This window comes from Bactrocera oleae, chromosome 2 (assembly GCF_042242935.1).
Source record: "Bactrocera oleae isolate idBacOlea1 chromosome 2, idBacOlea1, whole genome shotgun sequence".
Lineage (NCBI taxonomy): Eukaryota > Metazoa > Arthropoda > Insecta > Diptera > Tephritidae > Bactrocera > Bactrocera oleae.
The window spans coordinates 19723673-19745389 of NC_091536.1; the positions used below are offsets into that span (position 1 = coordinate 19723673).

The 21717-nt window shown below is 34.5% G+C and overlaps 2 protein-coding genes across 4 annotated transcripts; both read right to left on the reverse strand.

Moving 5' to 3' along the window:
- Nucleotides 1-1345: 1345 nt before the first annotated feature.
- Fer1 (48 related 1) lies at nucleotides 1346-13162 on the reverse strand. 3 transcript variants are annotated; one of them, XM_036377781.2, is made up of 4 exons: nucleotides 12780-13162; nucleotides 10373-11032; nucleotides 9992-10299; nucleotides 1346-2117 (listed from the first exon to the last, which is right to left on the reverse strand). In XM_036377781.2, the coding sequence occupies exons 2-4, from the start codon at nucleotides 10696-10698 to the stop codon at nucleotides 1702-1704; spliced, it is 1050 nt and encodes a 349-aa protein (XP_036233674.2). In that variant the 5' UTR covers nucleotides 10699-11032; nucleotides 12780-13162; the 3' UTR covers nucleotides 1346-1701. The 3 variants fall into 3 exon arrangements, with proteins under 3 accessions (XP_036233674.2, XP_014103407.3, XP_069966941.1); XM_014247932.3 differs by having other exon boundaries at nucleotides 12774-13162; XM_070110840.1 differs by lacking the exon at nucleotides 12780-13162 and adding an exon at nucleotides 12575-12718.
- A 5823-nt stretch (nucleotides 13163-18985) lies between these two features.
- Nucleotides 18986-21345, reverse strand: LOC106627661 (uncharacterized). Its single transcript, XM_036377779.2, has 4 exons — nucleotides 21109-21345; nucleotides 20993-21045; nucleotides 19699-19881; nucleotides 18986-19619 (listed from the first exon to the last, which is right to left on the reverse strand). The coding sequence occupies exons 1-4, from the start codon at nucleotides 21140-21142 to the stop codon at nucleotides 19152-19154; spliced, it is 738 nt and encodes a 245-aa protein (XP_036233672.2). The 5' UTR covers nucleotides 21143-21345; the 3' UTR covers nucleotides 18986-19151.
- Between the last annotated feature and the right edge of the window lie 372 nt (nucleotides 21346-21717).

Genomic DNA, 21717 nt, shown 5'->3' on the forward strand with positions numbered 1-21717 from the left:
TTTTGGTATTTTTACGTAAAGGAAATCGTAATTATACGCTCAGCGGGTGCAATGTGTAATTACGGGATATTTGAACGAATACAGTTCAGGGGATAGGTGACATATTGCGGCAAGTACAAAAACACTAATAGACTAATAGTTAAGCGCTCCAGAATCTCTAACTAGGAAATATGTGGTCAGACTGTTTTTCTACATCGATTTCAAATTGCTTACGTTGATTATTTCAACATATTGGCTATAAATACTCGTACATATGTATTTCAAGAGAGACGGTGAAAACGTTACAGTAGGTAATTTGATTTTTTTCTCTCTAATTGCCTAAGCGAATTAAGTGCAATCATAACCACGGTCATACGGCCTTATCAAAGAATAGAAAGTTCTTCTAATTTCTCTACTAAAACAATTGCTTTAGCGACATTCAGAGCTCCAAAATATGAAGATATTCTGATCATGCGATCCGAATGGAGCCACTGGGTTTTCAAGTGCTAAACCATTTTGAAGTCGTCATAAAATCGCCTTCCTCTCTCACACAAAATTGCAGCTTAGAACAGTCGAACGAAAATACATATTATTTAATTTAATATATTAAACTTTCTATACACATGTATACTAAGGTTTCATACTGTATATCAAACAATATTTGTAGTACTCTCTCTTGTAGTGGCTTCTAGTGGATTTACCGAATTTCTTTTTATGACTTCAATCGACCGCAAGTGAATACGAGTATGTGAGTGTTGAACACCGAACAAAGCCTCAGTGAGGCTGGGCTCATTTCTCTTAGAAATATCTTTGCAAAATATAGGTCAAAAGCTGCGAAGAGTTTCATAGTCAGAACAGTACTTAAATATGTTGAGTCGATACATCCACGAAACACTTTATGCGACTCAATTCATATTCTTAGTTAAAAACGCTGCATCAACTCTATCTTTCGTTCACACAAACTCCGCTTACAATTCACTTTATTTATTCAATTCTTACCATTTATATATTTAGGCTAAATAAATTGCAAGACTATGGAAATAATACTTGAAATCATTTCAATATATTCAATAATTTAACGAGCCAAAACCACCTCCTTTATCTATAGTCCAAACTACAGATACAATAGTTTATTTACTAGTTCCCGAATTCTATAATTGTTTTGAGCTGTTATATTTTACTTGGAGTTCTTACAACAAAGTGAGTCTTTGCGCTAGAAAGGTCTTGTAAAAATGTTTTCGGCAACTCCCCGAAATATGGTTGGAAATCTTCAAATGACATTTTCTTATACTATTTTCACTTTCTCTTTACCCTCATAACCTTTTTAAATAAATAAACACATATTTCTGATAGTTTTGAAACTTGTATTATTTATAAACACTCTTTCTTGAAGCTTTTTGAAAAGATCAATTCATTTTTAGACTTATAATAGTTATTCTAATAAAATAAATACTCACTTAAAATTATTATACCACAGAAGAACTTGTTTTAGTTAGTAAATAAGTAGATATGATTTATCATCATGATTCATAGGAGTTATGTTAATGTGTTTCGCGCGAAGTTCATAGTAGAAACTTGGTGTTTGCTGTAACACTGAAGAAGAACCTTTACTTAATACTATTAACACTTTTGACTAGCTTCGTTTTCCAAAATCAATGCCGCATTCTCGCTGATTTTCTTTTTTTATAATTGCACTCACGAATTGGTGCATTATTATTGTGTTTAGATGCCATTTTGGTGTACACCATTAACACTACCGCTTTGTAGTTTTGGCGCTCCAACACCATCAGCACCGCCACCACAATATCCCTCCGTTGATGTGCTGCCACCGCCGGTGCTGCTGCCTTCACCTAAATTGCTGTAGCCACTGGTTGAATCGTCGCTTTGATTGCTATTCTGATTGTGATTGTGAAATTGTTGTTGTGCTGTTGTTGTTATTTGATGTTGCTGATGTTGTTGTTGCTGTTGTAAGGGCATCTGCCCCAAAGACTGGTGTACACCATTGTGATTGTGCTGGTGATGTGAAGTGTGTGCAGGTGCACGCGGATCCTCTGGTGTCCAGGTACGCGCATAGAGTTTACTGCCCGGATAACGATCCCCCTTACGATACCAAGAGAGCGAGTGAGCAATGCCGCCGCCTGCAAAGGTAGACAAATCGTTGTATTGAGTGTATTTCAGGACTTTATAGATACATATATATTTTAGTTATTGAGAAGAAACTTCACACTTAAGGAAAAGAATATGTTATAAAGTGTGCATAAAAATAAAACATAGCTACTCTCCGAAAAAAAAACTAAGTTTTGAAATATTTCATAGATATTCTGCAAATGTCTGCAATTAAACAATTTGATGTAAAAAATATTTTTTTAGACATGTGGTTTTCAATTATTATAAAGATAAGGGTTTGCCATTCTGTTTCAAAAATGATTCGCGGCAAGTGACCGCCGCGGCTGGCTCAAATAAATTCTAGTTGGGAGACCCAATTATATTTTTTGGGACCGTATAACGTGCAGACTATTCTCTTCTAAGGCTTCAATCGTCTGGGGATTATCGCAGACAACGACTTCACATAACCCCTCAAAAAATAGTCCTACGGTGTTAATGTGGTCCACAACGCAAGATAATGCGTTCACCAAAAGTGGCCTTCCATAAATTGATTATTTCGTTTGCTGAATGTCATGTAGCGCCGTCTTGCTGGAGCCAAAGGGCGTCCACATCAACATTCCCTAATTCAGGCGCGAAAAAGTCATTAATTATGGCTCTATAGCGTTCCCCATTTACTCTAACATTATGGCCGGCTTCATTTTTGAAGAAATATAGACCAATGATTTCCTCTGCCCATAGAACACATAAAACCGTGATTTTTGTTAAATGAAATAAATTCAAACAAAAGTAAACTTCATCGCTGAACGAAATTGTCTTGTGAAAATCGGAATCGGCAGTCATCTCACTTTGGTCCCATTCACCAAAATGCCAGGCGTTTGATGGTCGTTCGTCTTCCATCCTTGCATGAGTTGGATTTTGTAAGCCCGCAAACCAAGATTCTTCTGCAAAATCTTTCATAAAGTGAATGGGCACAGCTCTAATTGTTGCGCGCGACATCGGATGGACTGATTTGGGCCTTCTTCGATACTCGGCTGCATAGCAGCAATAGCGTATTCGGTACTCACTGTACGGCGGCTCTGAGAATGCGCATAATCCAATAGAGTACATGGAGCGAAACAGATCAATGGTCCAACTCTGCTGAGCGTTTATGTCGACCGACGATTTACGAACGTTGTTCCAGATTAAATCTGTTCATTATAAAATGGCACCCAAACTGAGTAAAAATCAAGTAAAAACTGTCAAAAAAATCAACTGCGAAAAAACTATTGCCTCATAGAAACCCACACGTTAAAATGAAGATTTTACTTAAGAATACCCCCCGAATAATAGTTTTGTATAACATCTCTTTCAAATTAAGTTTTCTTTAACAGTATCAAATATTCGTTGGAAGATATTGGAATGCATTGATTTTTTTTTATTAGACTTAAATTTTACCAAGCTTCTGGGGTCAAAGAATTTTTTATTAACTTTCAAACCCCTAAAACTTTAACGAAACATTCACGACGTTTACATATATATATTATATGTTTATCATAAGTATGTAGGTACATAATGCATTCTTTTATTTAAAAAATTATAATTATTGAAAAAAAATCCATGAATAGCAGATTATAATCAAATATATAATCTTATAGTTTTTAAAGTGAACACCACGTAACTGTATTTACTTCGTGTTCGCCTCGGCTCAAATAACGGGCTTAGCCCAGTGCTTAATTTCTTCAATGAAAGTGTCAACAATTTTAACGCCCAAACAATTAAAATGCCAACAATTGCAATTACAACGAAATCAATAAAAACAACAACAACAACAACATAGCTTATTACAGAATCCTTTCGTTGCTTGCATCTCTTCATGTTTACACGAATCCCAGCCGTTTGCCGGCTTGCTGCACTAGTAATCAAGAATCCATTAGCAGCAACATTACAACCCCATTAGAGAGGCGAGGAGCAAAGGTAAGCACGAAGATGCTGACGACGCATAATCTCTGCCTCGAACTCTTGTTTGCCGTTTGCCGTTTGCCGTTTGCCGTACTGTTTGTTATTGCAGCTGCATGCTGTGCCACAATTATGCTTCCGCAAGTGGTTGTCGTTTTGCTCTCGTTTTTGTTATTGTTTGGCAAATAAAAGTACGTGTGTGTATGTGTGTGTTTGCGCAAAATGTTAAAAACTCAGATGTTGATTGCCTTTTGGCACTTTGTTTTTGTTTTTTATTCGAATTACTCGTATCCTTTCAGTGTATGTGTGTGTGTGTGTTTGTGAGGCACTGTGTTGCCTAGTCGGATTTTCGGCAGTTGTAACAACAACAAGCGCGGAAAAGCATAAGCTGCCAATCAGCGCGTGTTGCAGCAGCGAGGGTTGAAAGTATCTATGCTTTGTGCAAGGATGTGCTTGTTCTCGATGGTTTATGGACTGGATTGGAGGGCGTTACGCTCTGTGCCACCAGTTTCCTGCCAAACAACTCAAGTTGTGTGCAATTTGTTGCGGCGGTAAGCGATGCGCTTTCATAGATATTTTGTGTGGGTGGCCGCAGGGTGAGATCTATTAAGCTGTGTCGCTTCCCAGATTCCGCATTTGAAGTGCACAAATGGTGTTGTTCAAGTGTTTTCACTTAACAAAATGCAAACTTCTCATCATTATTTACATTGGTGTCAATTTCTTTGCAATGTGTTTACTGTTATTGTCGGTGCTTATTTGTTGCTTGTTGGTGTGAAAATGCACAAGGCGTGCGCTTAATATGAAGCGTTATTTCAAAATGATGGCGTTGTTTTGGGTAGAGGAGTGGATGAACATGTCTATCATTATTTGAGAAATAGTCCCATACATGTGGTGTTTACGTCATGATAGATACTTGATGCAGCTACTCTCATTCGTAGTATGTGGCTAATCGTTATTGGGTCTCATACTATTTAAGACACTTACGTACTGTGCTTGAATCGAGAAATTTTTTCAGATCCGTTTATTTCATATGGTTCTTGGCATAACGAAACTAAATGAAATTTTAAGTGTACGAACGCACACAGATTAATCGGTCTCTAATATATACAGATGTATGTATATAATTTTGTAAAGTTCTTGTGTGATATCTTTTTTTCACAAAAATATCCATCCCATTGAAAACATATTTTTTACATTAACGTGATAGGGGGTTCTTAAAATGTTGATACCCAACCACCTACCCATTAGTTTGTAAAAATAACAAAGTGCCGATAATGTGCTCTAGAACGTTGCTGACACGACGATTTTGCTTAGTTGTACCCTGAACAAGGTATATAAAGTTTGCCACGAAGTTTGTAATACCCAGAAGGCTTATAACGTACATACATATATGTACATACTTACGTATATATGTTGGTATAAATGATCAGAGTGACGAGCTGAGTAGATTTACAATACATACTTGTAGATATGTCCATCTACGCGAACTACTTTCTCAGTATTTGAGTTATCGATCTGAAATTTTGCACACAACTATTTCTCTCAAAAAAGCTCTGCTCATTTTATATCTATAGGGAATTTGGAATAGATTATTGTTTAAGGCAACGCTACAATATCCGAACAAATTGCTTACATAGAGCCACTCTAGCATACAGCTCCTATACAAACTGACCGATCAAAGTCAAGCCAAAGATCTTCATAAAAGACACTTTTTCGCCTTGAAGATTGTTTATATCAAACAACAACATGACTAGAAAGAACTAGCAAAACGTTTTCTGTTGTTATTCAAACCGTTAGGCGGTCCCGCGTTCTTTAAAAAAAACGTCAATATTGAGCTTTTATTTATCTCAATGATAATTTCTAAACTTTTTCTCTGCAAGCCCTTAAATGATCCTAAACATGGAAAATAAATTTAACCCTCTTCTCAGCCACCCACTCCCACAGTTGTACCGGCGCCGCTTTGTAGTCTCATCTTCAACGTTGTTTATTAGCTGCACGTAGCTTTAGTGCTTTGTAGCAAATCATTCAACTTTTTCGTACATATACTTACATACTTATATACCTACACAGACGTCTGTATGTTTATAATAAATATGGTATAGTCTATTGAAGTTTTGCCATCTGTTGGCGTAAAATGGATTTCTCACGGTATGATTATGTTGATTTCCCTCATTCCCCCGCTTTTTGCTTTATTTTCATTGCATGTTTCCTCTTATCTGTTGTTTCATTATTTTTGTTGTAGTATGTACTTGTTTCTTCAACATTTTTTTCGGTTGCATCGCTATTAAAGACAGTTTTTGTCAAGAACAATTGTCAGCTGCAGGAGCCAGAAATCGATAAAAATATATACTCAAGTGTCTTTAATACTTTGGGAAACATTCGCTTAAAACTTTTTTATTAAACATAATATCTTCACGAAATTTGGCATGAGTTATTTCCAATAGCAATAATGCAATATCCGAAGAACTTCTATAGCTCTGATGATTATAGCATACAGCTGCCATACAAAGTGAACGATCGGAATCAAGTGCTTGTATGGAAAACTTTTTTATTTGACGAGGTATCTTCACGTAATTAGATGAGAATCAAGTTCTTGTAAGAAACCTTTGTATTTGTGCAGGTGCAACCGAAGTAATCGATTTTTTATTATTTATTTTATTTAAAAATTATAAAAATTTGAAAAGTTGTTGCTTCGTTGCAGTTTGTCGAAGGATTTATAGACAAGTTTTAGGTTAAACGAAAAGTGCGCCAATATCTATGGTAGATTAAAGTTGCGAGTGAGACACATGGAATTCGCAAAACAAGCGAGTTTTTCTTTACAACTTATAGTTGAATGCTTCAATAAATACGCTATTGAACTATAAGTAGTGTATAGTTAAACTCCCAGAAGAAGTTATAATAATATTATTCTGTCCTTTCTACTTTGCAACGGCAGTATATTCTATTACAGGGAGTCTTACCTCCACCAAGTATTTGCGACGAAGCCAATATATGCGTGGAAACATGATCACGCAAGGAAAAAAATAAAGGATTTAACGAATAAATAGTTTACAAACGGCGTATAGATTTTGGTCAAAAATTGCTTGTCCCAGAAATATACTTTAAGGGGTTATATCCGCTTGTAATTTTCAAAAAATCGATTTTGCGCATTCGAATGTACATGTATTTGAGTATGTTCTCCGAATATTTTAAGTTGATCCAACAAATGGTTTTGGAGATATGAATGTATTTGTAAGAATTTTTTAACTCAGTGTTTTTCTCGAAGCGCTGATTGCAGAGTCGGTGAGGAAAATTTCTCTGAAACGGCTGAATCGATCGGCTTGAAATTTCCACACGACATTCTTGAACATATTTTTCATTTATGAGATTTTTGACAATAATTTCGATTTTCTAAGCCACTTTAAATTGTTAATGAATTTTTTTGTTTGGGAAGCCGCCATTTTCTCAAAAACAAAATTTTCACTATTTCTTCGATCATAATACTAAATTTCATTGGTTTTTGGTTTCAGATAATTTGTCGCCGAAATATCTCCCTCACCGCCAGACACCTTTTTCCGGAGGTGCTTCTGGAGATCGGCTGTAGGAACAAGGGGATCCAAAAAAATTCACAAAAAAACGCATTTTTTCGGTCTTGCAAGTGGATGTAACCCTTAATAGGATTTTTTCGTCTTTAGGCTTTTTTTAACCATGTTTTATAAAGCGACTATTTGTACCCTATTATAATCGAGTTCAAAAAGTGTCCTTTTCTACTCTAACAGGCACGCAGTAAGACTCATTGATTTTTATAATTTTAATACCGTTATTAATTTAAACTTTTGGCTATAAAAATATGGATAGAAACCTGTTTTAGTTAAGCCAGTACCTTTAGGTTAAGTAGAACTATAACACATTTAGCGATTATCTTATTACAACGGATTAAACCTATAGTCAAACGAAAAATTGAAATACCAAAAATATAATATTAAACAACATATTTTTAAATTAATAAATAATGCAGTAATTGCTTAAACATCTGCAGTACGAGCAAAACAGTTCAAAATTTAAAAACCGGTTCAAATAACTCAACCTCTCAAGTGGTAAATTGGTATGTTAAAAAATTGGAACTTAAATGAGCACGTTCTTTCTCGTAAAATTAAAATTTATTTTTGTTTTGACAAACTTACAAAAAACTGCTCAAATATCGTAAAAAAAAAGTTTTCGAATTGGTAAACAAACTTTAACCGCTTTTCCTGTTTCTGCTTGCACCCTTTCAACTATAAAAGTAGGGCTAATATACATAAATGCATGTCTTTTTGGTTCAGATGCGTTTCGTGCAGATCGCGATTTATATTCATCCAAATTTATATTATATATGCATACATACATATGCATATATGTATATGTTTATGTATATACATTTGTAGCAGCTTTGCTGCCTACCCCCTTTTTTGCATGCGCTGTCGCATCATACAATTTGAATAGAAAAATTATTAACCAAAAACCGTGACTAAAGATGGTTTTATTAGATGCAGCAGAAAGGGAAGAAGGAGGAGGGTATATAGGCAAGCATGTTCAGTACTTCCGTGCAACATTGCCACAAAATACCACGTGCAACATCCGTAGATATGAAGAACTGAGTGTATCATCGGCAATTTGTGAAATTCGCATTGAATGGCACTGAATGATCGATTCTTCCGCTTCCCCTTCCAACTCTGCCGAGCACCTTTTTTTGGAGGATTTCATGAGAAAAGTGTGAAAATTCTAATTAGTTACACTTAGCAGCTTATTGTGGCTGCTGTAAGCGGTTACTAATATAGAATTCACACGCAAATGTGTGCGTGTGATTGTATGTGTATGCAATGTATTGCTATGTGCAAATGAATTTTGTGTTTGCCACCACCCGATCACATTAGCGGTGCGGTGTATTACATCGAGTTCAAGCTGGTGTCCACGCTCAATGGATGTTCATTAGAGTGCGCAGCTTGCGGCATAAATTCGCGGCAACAACCGATTCAAGTTGTATGTCCTCAATTAATTTCATCTGCTCAATCGGCCAAAAATATAAAACCGTTCACAATTTTTTGTGAAAAATACGAAATTTAAGGCAATTTATTATTATATACTATGTACCCACATCCCGTGTCTTCAGTTGTGGGCGTAAACGCTTGACCAATTTGATTGATGTTCATGTATTATAAAGCATGATTGTACGAGTATAGTATCAGCATCGCGTGCAAGATTTGCTTATGAGTAGTAATTAGTGCAATTGTGCCGGCAAATATTTCTAAATTTGATATAATTTTTACTAGTGAAGTATAACTGGTAAATTAATGAACATAATGGCGTAAGGATGCAGGTTATTAACCTTCGAGCACTTTCTAAGCTCCGGCAGTTCAAAAATCATTAGCAAACTTACGCCGTCGCTCAGTAGAAGTGAACGCTTGAACGTTTAAAAAGAAACTTTTACATCAATTCTAAAGCATTTTTTTATACTATTGCTACGATAACGCAACGTATTTCAGACGAGGAGCGAAGGCTACGCTATGCAACGCGAGTAGTTCTTGCTCAACTCCGCGCTATTTATTGCAGAACCAGAATATAAATATTTTACTTATATATGTATAATATCCTCTTCAATGGATCTCTTTATGACTTTATTCACCGCCTTTCAAGGTCCTTTTACGTCACTCTTGCAATACCATCGTTGACCAGGGTTTAGTCAACAAAAAATTTCGAAGAATACTCAAAAATTGTTTAAACAGTTCCGCTCAAATAAAAGAAATATATATCATATAGAAGTCCAAACATCTATGATTCTTCTAATATTATTCTTACTTACAACTCATGCGGCTGCGACTAGTACATACCTACATACATATTTTACCGCTTAACCACTCCGAATGTTAAAAAGTTTAAATATTTATGCTTGTAATTTAATCGCACCGCCAAACTAAAGATCTAAGGAATATGATTACATAATTGTGGTACTCACTTCTATCTTTTAGTATGATCTTTTTTGGCGGCTCTTTTTGATAGTTGCGCTGCAAACTCAAACCCGGTTCATTGCCATTTTTATCCTTTTTCACCATTTCACTCAGAAAAGTTATATAACTGATCGCCAACTTCAGTGTATCCACTTTACTCAAACGTTTCTCATAGGGCAAAGTGGGAATATGTGAACGTAGTCCCTCAAATGCCTCATTGATGCTCTGCATACGACGACGTTCACGCAAATTGGCCGCTTGTCGCTGTTGCGCCATTTGCGAGGCACACTTCAAGCGACGCGGTTTGTGCAAGCGACTAATTCGACAATAAAGAAAGCAATTGATATCAGCACATTAACGATTCGCTATTGTAACTGTATGTAACTCACCTCTTTTCATTGTTTTCCTGGTCACTATTGAAACCACTGCTATACGCATCATCTTCATCACTCTCCGAGCTATTATCATCATCGCCAAAAAAGAATTCCGAGCTGGAGCTGGAACCATTCGTCGCTTGTGAGCCTTCGAAAAAGTGTCGTGCCATTGTCGCTTCCAAATCGAAATTGTCAAGGGAAAACATGCTAGCGGTAATATTGGACAAAGGTGCAGGCTGACGTGTATTACTATTGTTATTATCGCTGCTGTTGTAATTCCCTACACTTATTGACTCGTCCAATCGTTCGTAAACACAATTATTTAATTGAATAATTGGCATTTAATAGTTTGCGCATTTTCCTTTTCAAAATTCTGCTTTCTAAGTGCGCGCACGCGTCGCCACCGATTTCACTACTCGTATTTGACTTATGACTTTCGTCACAAAACGTTGTTGGCTACGGGCCGCGTGTCCTACACGTGCGCTTCACACCAGAACAAGTGTTCTCCAGAAGCATACAGCTGTTGTCATCTATTGTTTGTAGATTCTTTTATTAGATAACAATTAGTTGGTTTTTGATTGGAATCAGTGTTGTTGCTATCATCCCTCTACTCGTCTGCTTTACCGAGCGCCTTCGGTGAGTTTGGTTTTCTTATCAATTAGCTGGAAAAGCTTTCTATGTAAAGAGATAAATATGTTTATTATCTGTTGATGTTTGTTCGGGCCCTTATTGGATTGTTTATCATTAATTTATGATGACATTTTAAGTAGGGATATTTGAGGTTATTGATTTTTGCATATCTATTGTAATAAACATGTTTTACATGAGTTTGGTTATCAAAACCATTTTGTTTTATATATTATCACCTATTTATCGCTCGAATATAGAAAATATCATTCATATCAAATCAACAAATAGTTGGCCGCGACCCCCACCGATTTGAATGAATTTTGGTGGAAAGTTTTGTCTTATCATAAAACGAAGTTCTGCCAAAGGAAAACATTTTAAAAAAGTTTTCCTAACAACTATGCAAAACTCTTTCTGAAATTTTCAAAAATTCTGAATTTTTCGTTTCAAAGATATGAATTTGTGAATTTTGGCAAAATAGTTTTTTTCTGCTTTTTAATTTTTTTTGTTGAATATCATTATTCTATCACATGAGTATCTATTTCTAATGGTTGTAAAAATAACAATAATAAATAAACAAAAAAAAAAAACTTTTTTAAGAAAAATAATTTAATTTAATGAATTTTTTTGCTGATAGTGTTCAAGCCCTAACATTCTTTCACAGACACTAAAGTTAACCATTTTGGATTGCTATACGGGTTGAAAAGTCTATAACCTGGCAATGAAAGAACGTGTATTTCAGATAAAAACATGATTTGGTTTTTCGTCTTGATCTTCTTCTAGAGTCAGATATTCGTTATTGAGTTCAACAGTTGGAAACCCATTTGTTAGTGCGGCACACTAGTCGATGCAAATAATTTTGGCACAGAAACTCGCTCAGATTCAGATTGGCCTTTGAACGTTTGAAGTTTTGATCGATGTCGAAAAAACGCGCTACTCACTTCTTTATTAGTAAAAACTCGTCTAGGATATGACCTACGCGTTCTAGAGACCACTTATCAAGTTCACTTTTTTCCATTGTAAACAATAAAAACAGAATTAGCGTCGCTTTGAAAACAATAACTTGAAAACTATAGCATGAAATGTTCTATAATTTTTACAATATTCTAATTAAGGTTTGTGCTCTAGGGCAAGGATATACAATAGATTTTGTGTTTGTGTATCGATCTCTCCATCAAAGAAAAGCATTCTAAACAGTGGAAGAATAATAAAAGAACTTTGTAGAAAAAAGCTTTTAAATATCGCTACTCCTTCATTACATGTTAAAAAGTTAACCAATAGTTTGAACACTTTATTTTGGGTGTGCCCGTCTGCTGGAGTGCTGATGCTAATGTATGGCATATATACCTTATGCGACTCTCATTGAAATTCAAGAAATGTTACCATCAATTTTAGATTTACTTCCGCCGATATTTTGGCCAACGATCTACTACTACGTGATTAATATCAAAGCCCTGCATGAAGAAAATTTTAATAAACGTCTGATCTGCACTATAAAAATTACTTTTTTTTAACAGTTAACACTTTTAAAAAGTCATCACAACAAAATGTATAAATTTGGACTTGGAAATTTCGCAATCAGTGACTTACTTATTACTGAGAAAGGGTTTTATTCTGAGCTTTGAAAAGCGGCAGGCCAGAAGATCTGTGGATTATATATTAGATATGGAAAATATTCTTCATAGACAAAAATTAGCAAGCGCCGTTGGTAATTTAGCTTTAAAAGTGAAGATTTTTTCGCATTACAAATTTTTTTTTCGTTAATATAATATTTGTCATAATAATCTACCTTTACTTTTTGGTTTTCTATGAGCGCCCAAATTTGCTGGTTTTTATTTAAACATATTTGTTTTCTAATTTCTCGTATATTTATAGGTATATTATTCGTTGTTTTCCGCACTCTTAAATTTATAAATTTTCTTAATTATAATTTATATTCTCAATTAAACATTTAGCACAACTTTCGATTAAAAGTACTCGTGTTCAAGCATTGAATGCAGAATAACAGATTGCACATTTTATATTTTATTTTTATACCGCATTTGATAAACTTGAAATGCAATTTTATAGCCCGTCGGCTCTGACAAACGCCAATTTATATTTGAACCGCTTTTAGGCGCATAATCGCTTGCCACTTCCGTTCACGAGATCGTACAACAAATGAATGTCTTGCGGTAGTCTAAAGTGGCCGTTCAGTTACCAATATCCGGACAATTGATAAATGAATGTTTATAACACCCTCTCTACCGCCACACCGTGCAGTAATATGCAGTTATTTAAGGGGGTTGTTTTTCGTGCTGCTGGGTGGTGCCTGTGCTGCCAGATTGTTTTCCGGCTAGCAGTGATAATCAACCAAATTATAGTGTGTATGTTTGTGCGTGTGTGTTGTGGAGGCCACAAGTTGGGTTGAGTGTAAGTATATTTCGACAATGATGGCGGCAAACTTCAAGGAATGAACTTACTGGGCGGAGCTTAGCACTGTGCCAATCGGAGAGTGTATCGTGTGCTTAGTGAAGGAATGCTCTACTTGTTGTTTTTCTACATGTCAAAGGTGTCAAACTTAAGTAGGACAGGTTAAATAATTAGCCATATGTTTATATATAAGACATCTCTACCTAAGATATTATATTTAATAGCAAGATAAAATGCAAGTAATTACTTTATTTGCGAAAACAAAGATGAAACGTATAGAATAGCAATACATGCACTATGAAAGTAGATACATATATACTTATAATACATCTGAGTATACTGTATATGTATATAAATTTTCCTAACATAATAACAGCTGCGTTTTCATAAGCCTTAAAGTTTGCCAGACCTACGTCAGTCAAAAAATCACCAAATAGACATTGCGAATACAAATTTTAACATGTTTTCATAAGATATTTCAGATATTCCTCAGATAACTTCGACCTTAAAATCATTGATGAGATCTGACTACGAACTGAGTGGATTTTCGCTTTTTTTCTTGAAAGTTCATGCAGTCCTGCGGATAGATTTAACTGAAAGGAACACTAGAAATAAAAACTCCAACTTTAAGCTTACAATCTAGTTCCTTGCCTTCTATCTACTCTACACAAAGTATCAGTAGCTTTTGTAATACACTATACACTAACACCTCCTAACCATCATTATATAAGATTTTTCGGATTGCTTATTACCTTGTAGCCAAAACATCTCATTAACCAAAATGGTTTCAAAGTAGATCCCACATTAAATCGTATTGAACTTAGTATAAGACCGCTATGCTGATATTGTACTTAGCGCAGGGCTGCTTCGGTTGCACTGAAGCTATAATACTCTTCAAAACTAAAAAGTTCCCAAACACCAACTTGATTTTGAACAATCAGTTTGTATGGCAGCTAAATGCTATAGTAGTCCTGATATCGCCGGTTCCCACAAATGAGTAGCTTCTTGGGAACAAAAGTAGGTGTGCCAAATTTCAGATCAATATCTCAAAAATTTTGGGACTAGTGAGTGTATTTACAGACAGATCTGCATCTAGACACTCAGACTGATTAAATCGACTTAGCTCATCACGCTGATCATTTATGTATACATATATTTTATAAGGTCTCCGACGTTTCCTTCTGGGTGTTACACGCTTCATGGTAAACTAAATATGTTTATCCTTTTTAGGGTATACATAATAAATAACTGAATCTTATAATCATAGCTCACAAAACAACTCAAAAAGAGTATTTTCGATTTGGTTATTTTTGCTTTCCAAAAACAAAAAAAAAGCTTAAATTTATTTCCTACATCTCAATAAATAGTTTATACCCTGTCTCTATATACATACATATTTTCACTTTACAACAACCGAAATTGTTTTAGACGTATCTTTCCAGCTTTCATATCTCTCCAATTTTACTTCTTATCTATTTATATGATTTTCCAAAATCTGCTTAGCTTTGAAGTAATCAAAAATCGTCTACAAACTTCTAACATATTTTCTTCAAAAAGGAGCTTTTCTTTAAACTATTACTTATACTTATAAAACCCACTTGTTTTTAGGATACACCCAATCTCTTGATAGCACCCATACTATTAAATTTTTCCTTAAAAAAAATAACGTTTGTATATATGAAGTGAGTGTTTTTGCCTTCGAACTAATTTGTTTATACAGCTGCACAGCTGCCCATCACACAAATTTTCGTTAGTTCGATCAAACATAACATAATTTGTTTATCATTCGTGTCCTTAGGACAATACAATCATAACAGTCTGCCCGTTAAACAACAACAGCAACGATCGAAATGATAAAAGAACAATATGTAATTTGTACAATGTTGGCCTTAAGCAACAACAATTCGAAAGATAGCCCACTATAGATATCAAATACATGTTTGCATGTATGTATGACTGCCGAAAATTAACCCTCATAAACGTATCTGTAGGGTGATGACTTTCATTCACAAAGCACTTCAATACTTGTAGGAAATTTTAGAGAAGAAAAGTATTTGTAAAATTTGTTGAGAATATTACAGCAATTATTTATATTTACTTGTAGTATCAATTATCTTTTCGAAAAATTTTCAAACATTTTTTTCAAAAAATTTTCTGATAATTAATTGGAAATAATTAATTTTTTCTTAATTACTCATTATTAATAAAAAAAATAAAAAAATTGAATATTTTGTAAATAAATAATTAAATAGCAAAATTTTTCCTGCTGGGTCACAACTGAATTTTATTTCTGGCGCGTTTTAAAAATTATGTCATTGAATGTGGCTAAACAATTGGATGAGGAATTATATTTTGACACCCTTGTCACTGGAAGTGCAGTTTTGAATAAGCAAATAATGAGCGTTACCCCCAAAGCGTGAAGGAGGTACTCGCGTATGGCTCATAGGCCGCAGTATGGAAAAAGTGTTTAAAGCAAATATAACATGATCTGTTAAAAAATAATGTGGACAATAATTAAAACAATTTTTTTTGTATTTATATAGAAATATTTTTAATAAATCCCACTATTTAAAAATTAATTGTTAAAATTACTGTTTAAAGATCAATAGATCAAATATAGTGCTACAGCGCTTCAATACCAATATATGTATAGGTATATATAATATTTAAATGGTTAAGACGTATCTTGAAGAATTCAAGTTTTCCTTATAATTCTTTTCTCTATTATTCCAAATCAATACTACTAAAGCCAAAAATATTACTCTTTAATTATAATTCCATCTGTAGTGGGTTAAAGTCATCTAATATTTAAGTCCTGTGCGCCAAGCATTAATACACATTACTAGTATCGACGGCATGTCTCTATTAACACCCTAATAAGAATAAAATATAAATGACAAGCACTTTCTAGTTTTAATGCTGAAAAATTATACTGGTTGACAATTAAAAACTTTATGCAAACAGAAAATAAATTGTACAACGTGACAATTAGAAACAGTTTACAACATATTACATCATTAATCAGAATTTGAACTATTGGAAAACATTAAAATACATACATATGCATGTACAGGTTGGTTGCAAAGTTTCTGCGCTCGAAATGAAAAAATACTGATTTGACACGAAATATATTTTTTATTTAATTTAATCTCTCTTAACTTCAGTACACTTATTCCAATGATCCTCCATAATTTTATGCCATCCCTATAATGACTTAACGGAAGCTCTGCAAAATACCCGTTTTCGGCAGTAATAGCTTCTTCATTCGACAAAAAACGCTTTCTACGAAGAAATTGTTTCCGGTTTCTGAAGAGGTAGTAGTCGTTGGGAGCCAAATCTGGTGAATACGGTGGATGCTCAAGCCTTTCGTACTTTAATTCGTTGAATTTTGTCATTGTTAAAACACATTTGTGAGCAGGTGCATTGTCTTGATAAAATTTTTTTTTTTGTGCTGCAAACCAGATAATTTTCACGAATTTTTTCATCCAGCTGATCCAAAAGGTTTCAGTAATATTCAGAGTTGATTGTTTTACTTTTCTGCAGATAGTCAATCAATAAAATTCCTTTTGCATCCCAGAAAACTGATGCCATAACCTTCTTTGCTGATCGGTGTGACTTCACCTGCTTTGGAGCTCAACAACCAGCATCAGTGCTCTGTAAACGTTCTTGTTTCAATTTAGAATCATGGTGGTAGATTCAAGTCTCATCTACTGTTACAAAACGATGCAAGAAATCGGTTGTATTCTGCTTAAAATGTTCCAAATTATGCTGAGAAATTTGTTTTCGATCCAATTTTTATTGAATTGGCATTAGCAATTTCACGCTTAGTCAAACTTGGATCTTCACTAATTCAATATTATGAACTTGCTCAATGATTTCTAGTGTGGTTGTGCTTTTTGGTCGTCCTTCGCGTGAATTGTCTTCAAGCCTCGTACTAGGCTAGGCCACGTTTAAATTTACAGCCCAAAATTCAACGGTGTGTTTTGAAGGTGATGACTTCTTATACACTTCTAACAATTGTTAGAAAATTGCCTTTGTTTTTAAACCTTTCAAAACAAAGAATCTAATCACTGCGCGGTATTCAATTTTTTCCATATTAATAAAATACTCAGGACAGATGTACCAACTTGAAAAAAAAAATGTGAGCTAGTAGTGTCATTTTATAGTGAACCACTACTCACTTTTCAACCAACCTGTATGTATGTATATCTATATCAACAGAAGTACTTGCAACTTAGTACTTGCTGAAGAATGAAGAAGGCACAGACTTAAAACATTTACTGCCTACCCAAAACCCAAAGGTCAGATTTCAAGTGATTGAAAGCGATAGGTATTTTGTTTAACCTTAAAACAATGTACTGGTACGTGTTTAGAAATATTTCGACACAAACGCAATTTTCTGGTAGATTTTTTGACTTGATATTTTTTATACCATGTATTTTAACGTGATAAGTAAACACGGTTCGAGTTTTAAATATCGAAACTTCTCAAAACCAATAACTATCAACAGACACCCGGCATCCCTCATAGTCGCAAAATTCACTGCAATCGGTTCAGCAGCTTTTATGCATATCTATTGCACTTATTTGAAAAAAAAAATTATATTCATACTTGCATATATAGACTTTATGGCAGCTAATATTCTTGTGCGTAAAACTCCAGTTATCAAATAAAAGAATGAGCTTATTGAAATCAAACCAAATTAATTGATCTTCAATATAATATTATACCTGATATGCCGAAATATCACCGCACAAAGATTTTTACTTCCGCTTAATAAATTTGTTTGTCGAACTTTAACCGCAATTAATACTATACGATTTTCCAAAATCAGATTCCAAATATATCCCCACTTAAGATCGCCTATCCTGAAAGGATTATTTCAGCGATAACTTCATATGCATTTCCCCCTCTATAAATCAAGGCTACATAAAGAAATGCAAGAATAATATGATGAAGGAACGATAAACAAAAAACTAGAGGTGGATGAATATGGGATTATTGGAATGTCACTTTAAAAATTAAAACAAAAAAACTGTAACCATAGGTATAGGTATGTAGTATACATACTCGTATATACAAACATATACAATTTGTGAACGATCGAAAAGGTAATTCCACAGTTGAAGCACATATCTAAACCAAACTTAACTATACTGAGGTATCAAAAAAGGATCAAAAATTACAATCCCGACGCTTATCACACACACAAATCTTCCCTCCTCTTGAGTAATCGCGTCCGAGTTCGCTGTCTATTGACGCTGGGTATTAAGTGCAAATCCTCTTGAGTACACGCCTGAAAGCGCAAAAAGTGGATGCGGTAAACAAGCAATAAAGGCAATATATACACACATATGTACATACAATACATAATATACATATATACATATGTACATGTACATATTTAAGGGCATATATATATGTACATAAATATGTATGTATGTTTGTATTGTATAGTATATGAACTTGGAAAGGCAGTAACAAGGACGGTGTTGCTTTAATTGCATTTGTCATTAATAAAGCAAGTTTCTAGAAATTTCAGCTTCAAAACAGAATCAATTTAAGATTGAATTGAAAATAAAACTCGCCTGCAGAAAATATCTGAACATATGTATCAGTATTTATTTCGGTTCAGCGAAACTCCATTAAAATGGAGACACTTTTCGTGTTTGCCCCATAACCCTTGTGTGTTAGTTAAATTGTTAGTTTTCCAGACATGGTCTTCTACAAATATAAAAATTTTTCGAGTAGAACCTTACAGCCGCAAAGCCTCGAATGTCGAAAACGTATGCTTAGGATCTATACGCTCCGCAAATGTTTTCCCCTCAAATGTAAACTCCGTGTACGGTATTTGATTCAAAATTTCGAAATTAAATTTTCGTCCAATGCGTTGCGTATAGATCGATGTGAATACTGAGCAAACTGCACTTGGTTTAAGCGCACGCACTTCTACAGCTGGCAAATCTTCTGGTGATAATGGGCCCTTCTGCAGACGCCGCGCATACTCAATCGTATATTCGGCAAGAGAACTGGCTAAGCCACGTTTCACATATTTGGAGTTAGTTGAAAGAAAGACAATCTCAAGTACACAATCCACTTGCAGTGTCTTATAGATGTCGGCACTGGTATCGATGCGTTCCAAAAATTTTTTGATACATTTTATAGCAGGTGACCGCACTTTGTTCACTGAATCGAACAGCGTGCAGTTTTCAGGTTTCGATGACTGTGGATATAGCAAGATTTTGCAATTAAAAAAGGGGTTTGAACGGCATTCAAATACTTATATATGAAAGGAGAAATACCATTAGGTGATTGACGGCGATGGCAGCTAACTCGCCATTAGCAATGTTACGCACTGCGAAGGAGGTATTCTCTGTGAGTAACTTTCGGCATAAACACTGCAGCTCTTCAATGGCTTGTGGTGAACTGGGCGTTTTGGTAGCGATGCTAGCATTCTCTTGTGGTATAAAATTGTCGGTAAACAGCTGGAAAGAAACGAGAGTGAATTTGAGGTTAAAAATCTTGAAGTAGATCTGAGTCATCTAGTAATATATGTAGATGTGATTTCTGGTTCACCTATTTCTTTTGTGGATTTCTTGGTTTAAATGAAATAGAAAATTGTGGGGTTCACTTATAAGATGAAAGGTATTGTGATTCTTGAAGATATTCCAGATATTATTGACTTGAAGCCAAAGCTATTGCATTTGTCGCCAAAAATAATAAGTATTTATTCAATTGGTTTTCAGATAAGACGTCAAATATTCTTAAATTTCAATTTATATCGAAAATAGTGCGTGACTAGTGATAAAATCAATGACATAAAAACGATAAGTGAAAATAACACTTATTTTACTCTAGTGAACGTTTTTCCAATTTCCAGTTTTTCAAATCAATTCAGATAACTTATGTATTAAACTTAAAGTCTAAACAATAACCAAAAATATACCAGAAATATAACTTTTCCACAAATATATAGTTTCAAACCTAATACTACGGTATATTAGGTTTGCAGGAGTATTTTGCGAAACAACTTTAGATGCTGTACACACGCCCAAATAATCTAAAACACCTCAGCAGTTTTAAAAATAGTCAAAAGCAAGAATAACCGTTAAATTCGGTTATAAACTTTTAAATAAAAAAAAATTGACGTCGACAATAAGCTTAGCAGTATTTCGTGAGGATATCTTGTCAAAAAAAATTTTCAATACAAGAACTTGGTTTTGATTGTTCAGTGTGTATGGAAACTATATGCTTAGTGGTCCGATATCGGCGATTTCAACAAATGAGTAGCTTCTTGAGGACAAAAGTACGTGTGCGAAATTTCAGATAACGTATTTACAGACAGATGAGAGCCAGACGCTCAGACTAAACTAGAGTGGCTAAATCGATTCAACTCGTCACGCTGATCATTTATATACCGTATGCATATATTTTACAAAGTCTCCGATGTTTCATTCTGTGTGTTACAAACTTCGTGTCAAACTTTATTTACCCTGTTCAGGGTATAAAAATAAATAATAGCAAACGAAGAAGCCTTCATAAAATACATACATACATATATAAGCTCTAAGCGCAAATCATAATTTAGCGACTTACCTGTACTGCATCATCGTACAGCTCCTCAGTGATCTTGACAATTTCCAATTCACCTTAGAAAAACAAAGGCATTTAATTATTTTTTTCTGTTGTTGAAAACAAATCATTAGAACTACCATTGCTAATAATATGCGAAAGTTTCTCGCTCATCTTTTTTTTCGGTGTAAGTAATTTAATGTCTTTAACAAATGTTATCCAAAATGCGACCAATTTTGCAATATAAAAGTCTAAGCCACAGCAAAAAACAAACCAGCAATGAACACAAAAGCGCCGCCAAAAATCAACTGAGTCCAGACTACCGACTGGTCACTGACTGATCTCAGCAACTGAACTGGAGACTGCTAAATAATGCAAAATAACAGCAATGAAATTATGACACTCTCGATAAAGCTCGAAATTTTTTACGTCACTGATTCGCTTTACTATTCTGAGAGTTTGTATAGAAAGAAGCAAAGTGTTTTCTTAATGAAGCAATTGACAAATATTATCTAGGCTATTGCATATGCGTACAAAACCACTTACAGACATTTGTTTGTTATATATCCCTACAAGAAACTGCTGATGGGCTCACCAATGCACTGACATTTATTATAATGTAGTAATAAGGTCAAATGAACAGTAAAATGACTGTCAATGTTAAGCGACTTTTCCAAAAGCAAATTCTGTATACGGCGAAAGGAGACAGCATACATTTCCATAGAAGTTTCGAGAAGTTGGAAAATTCC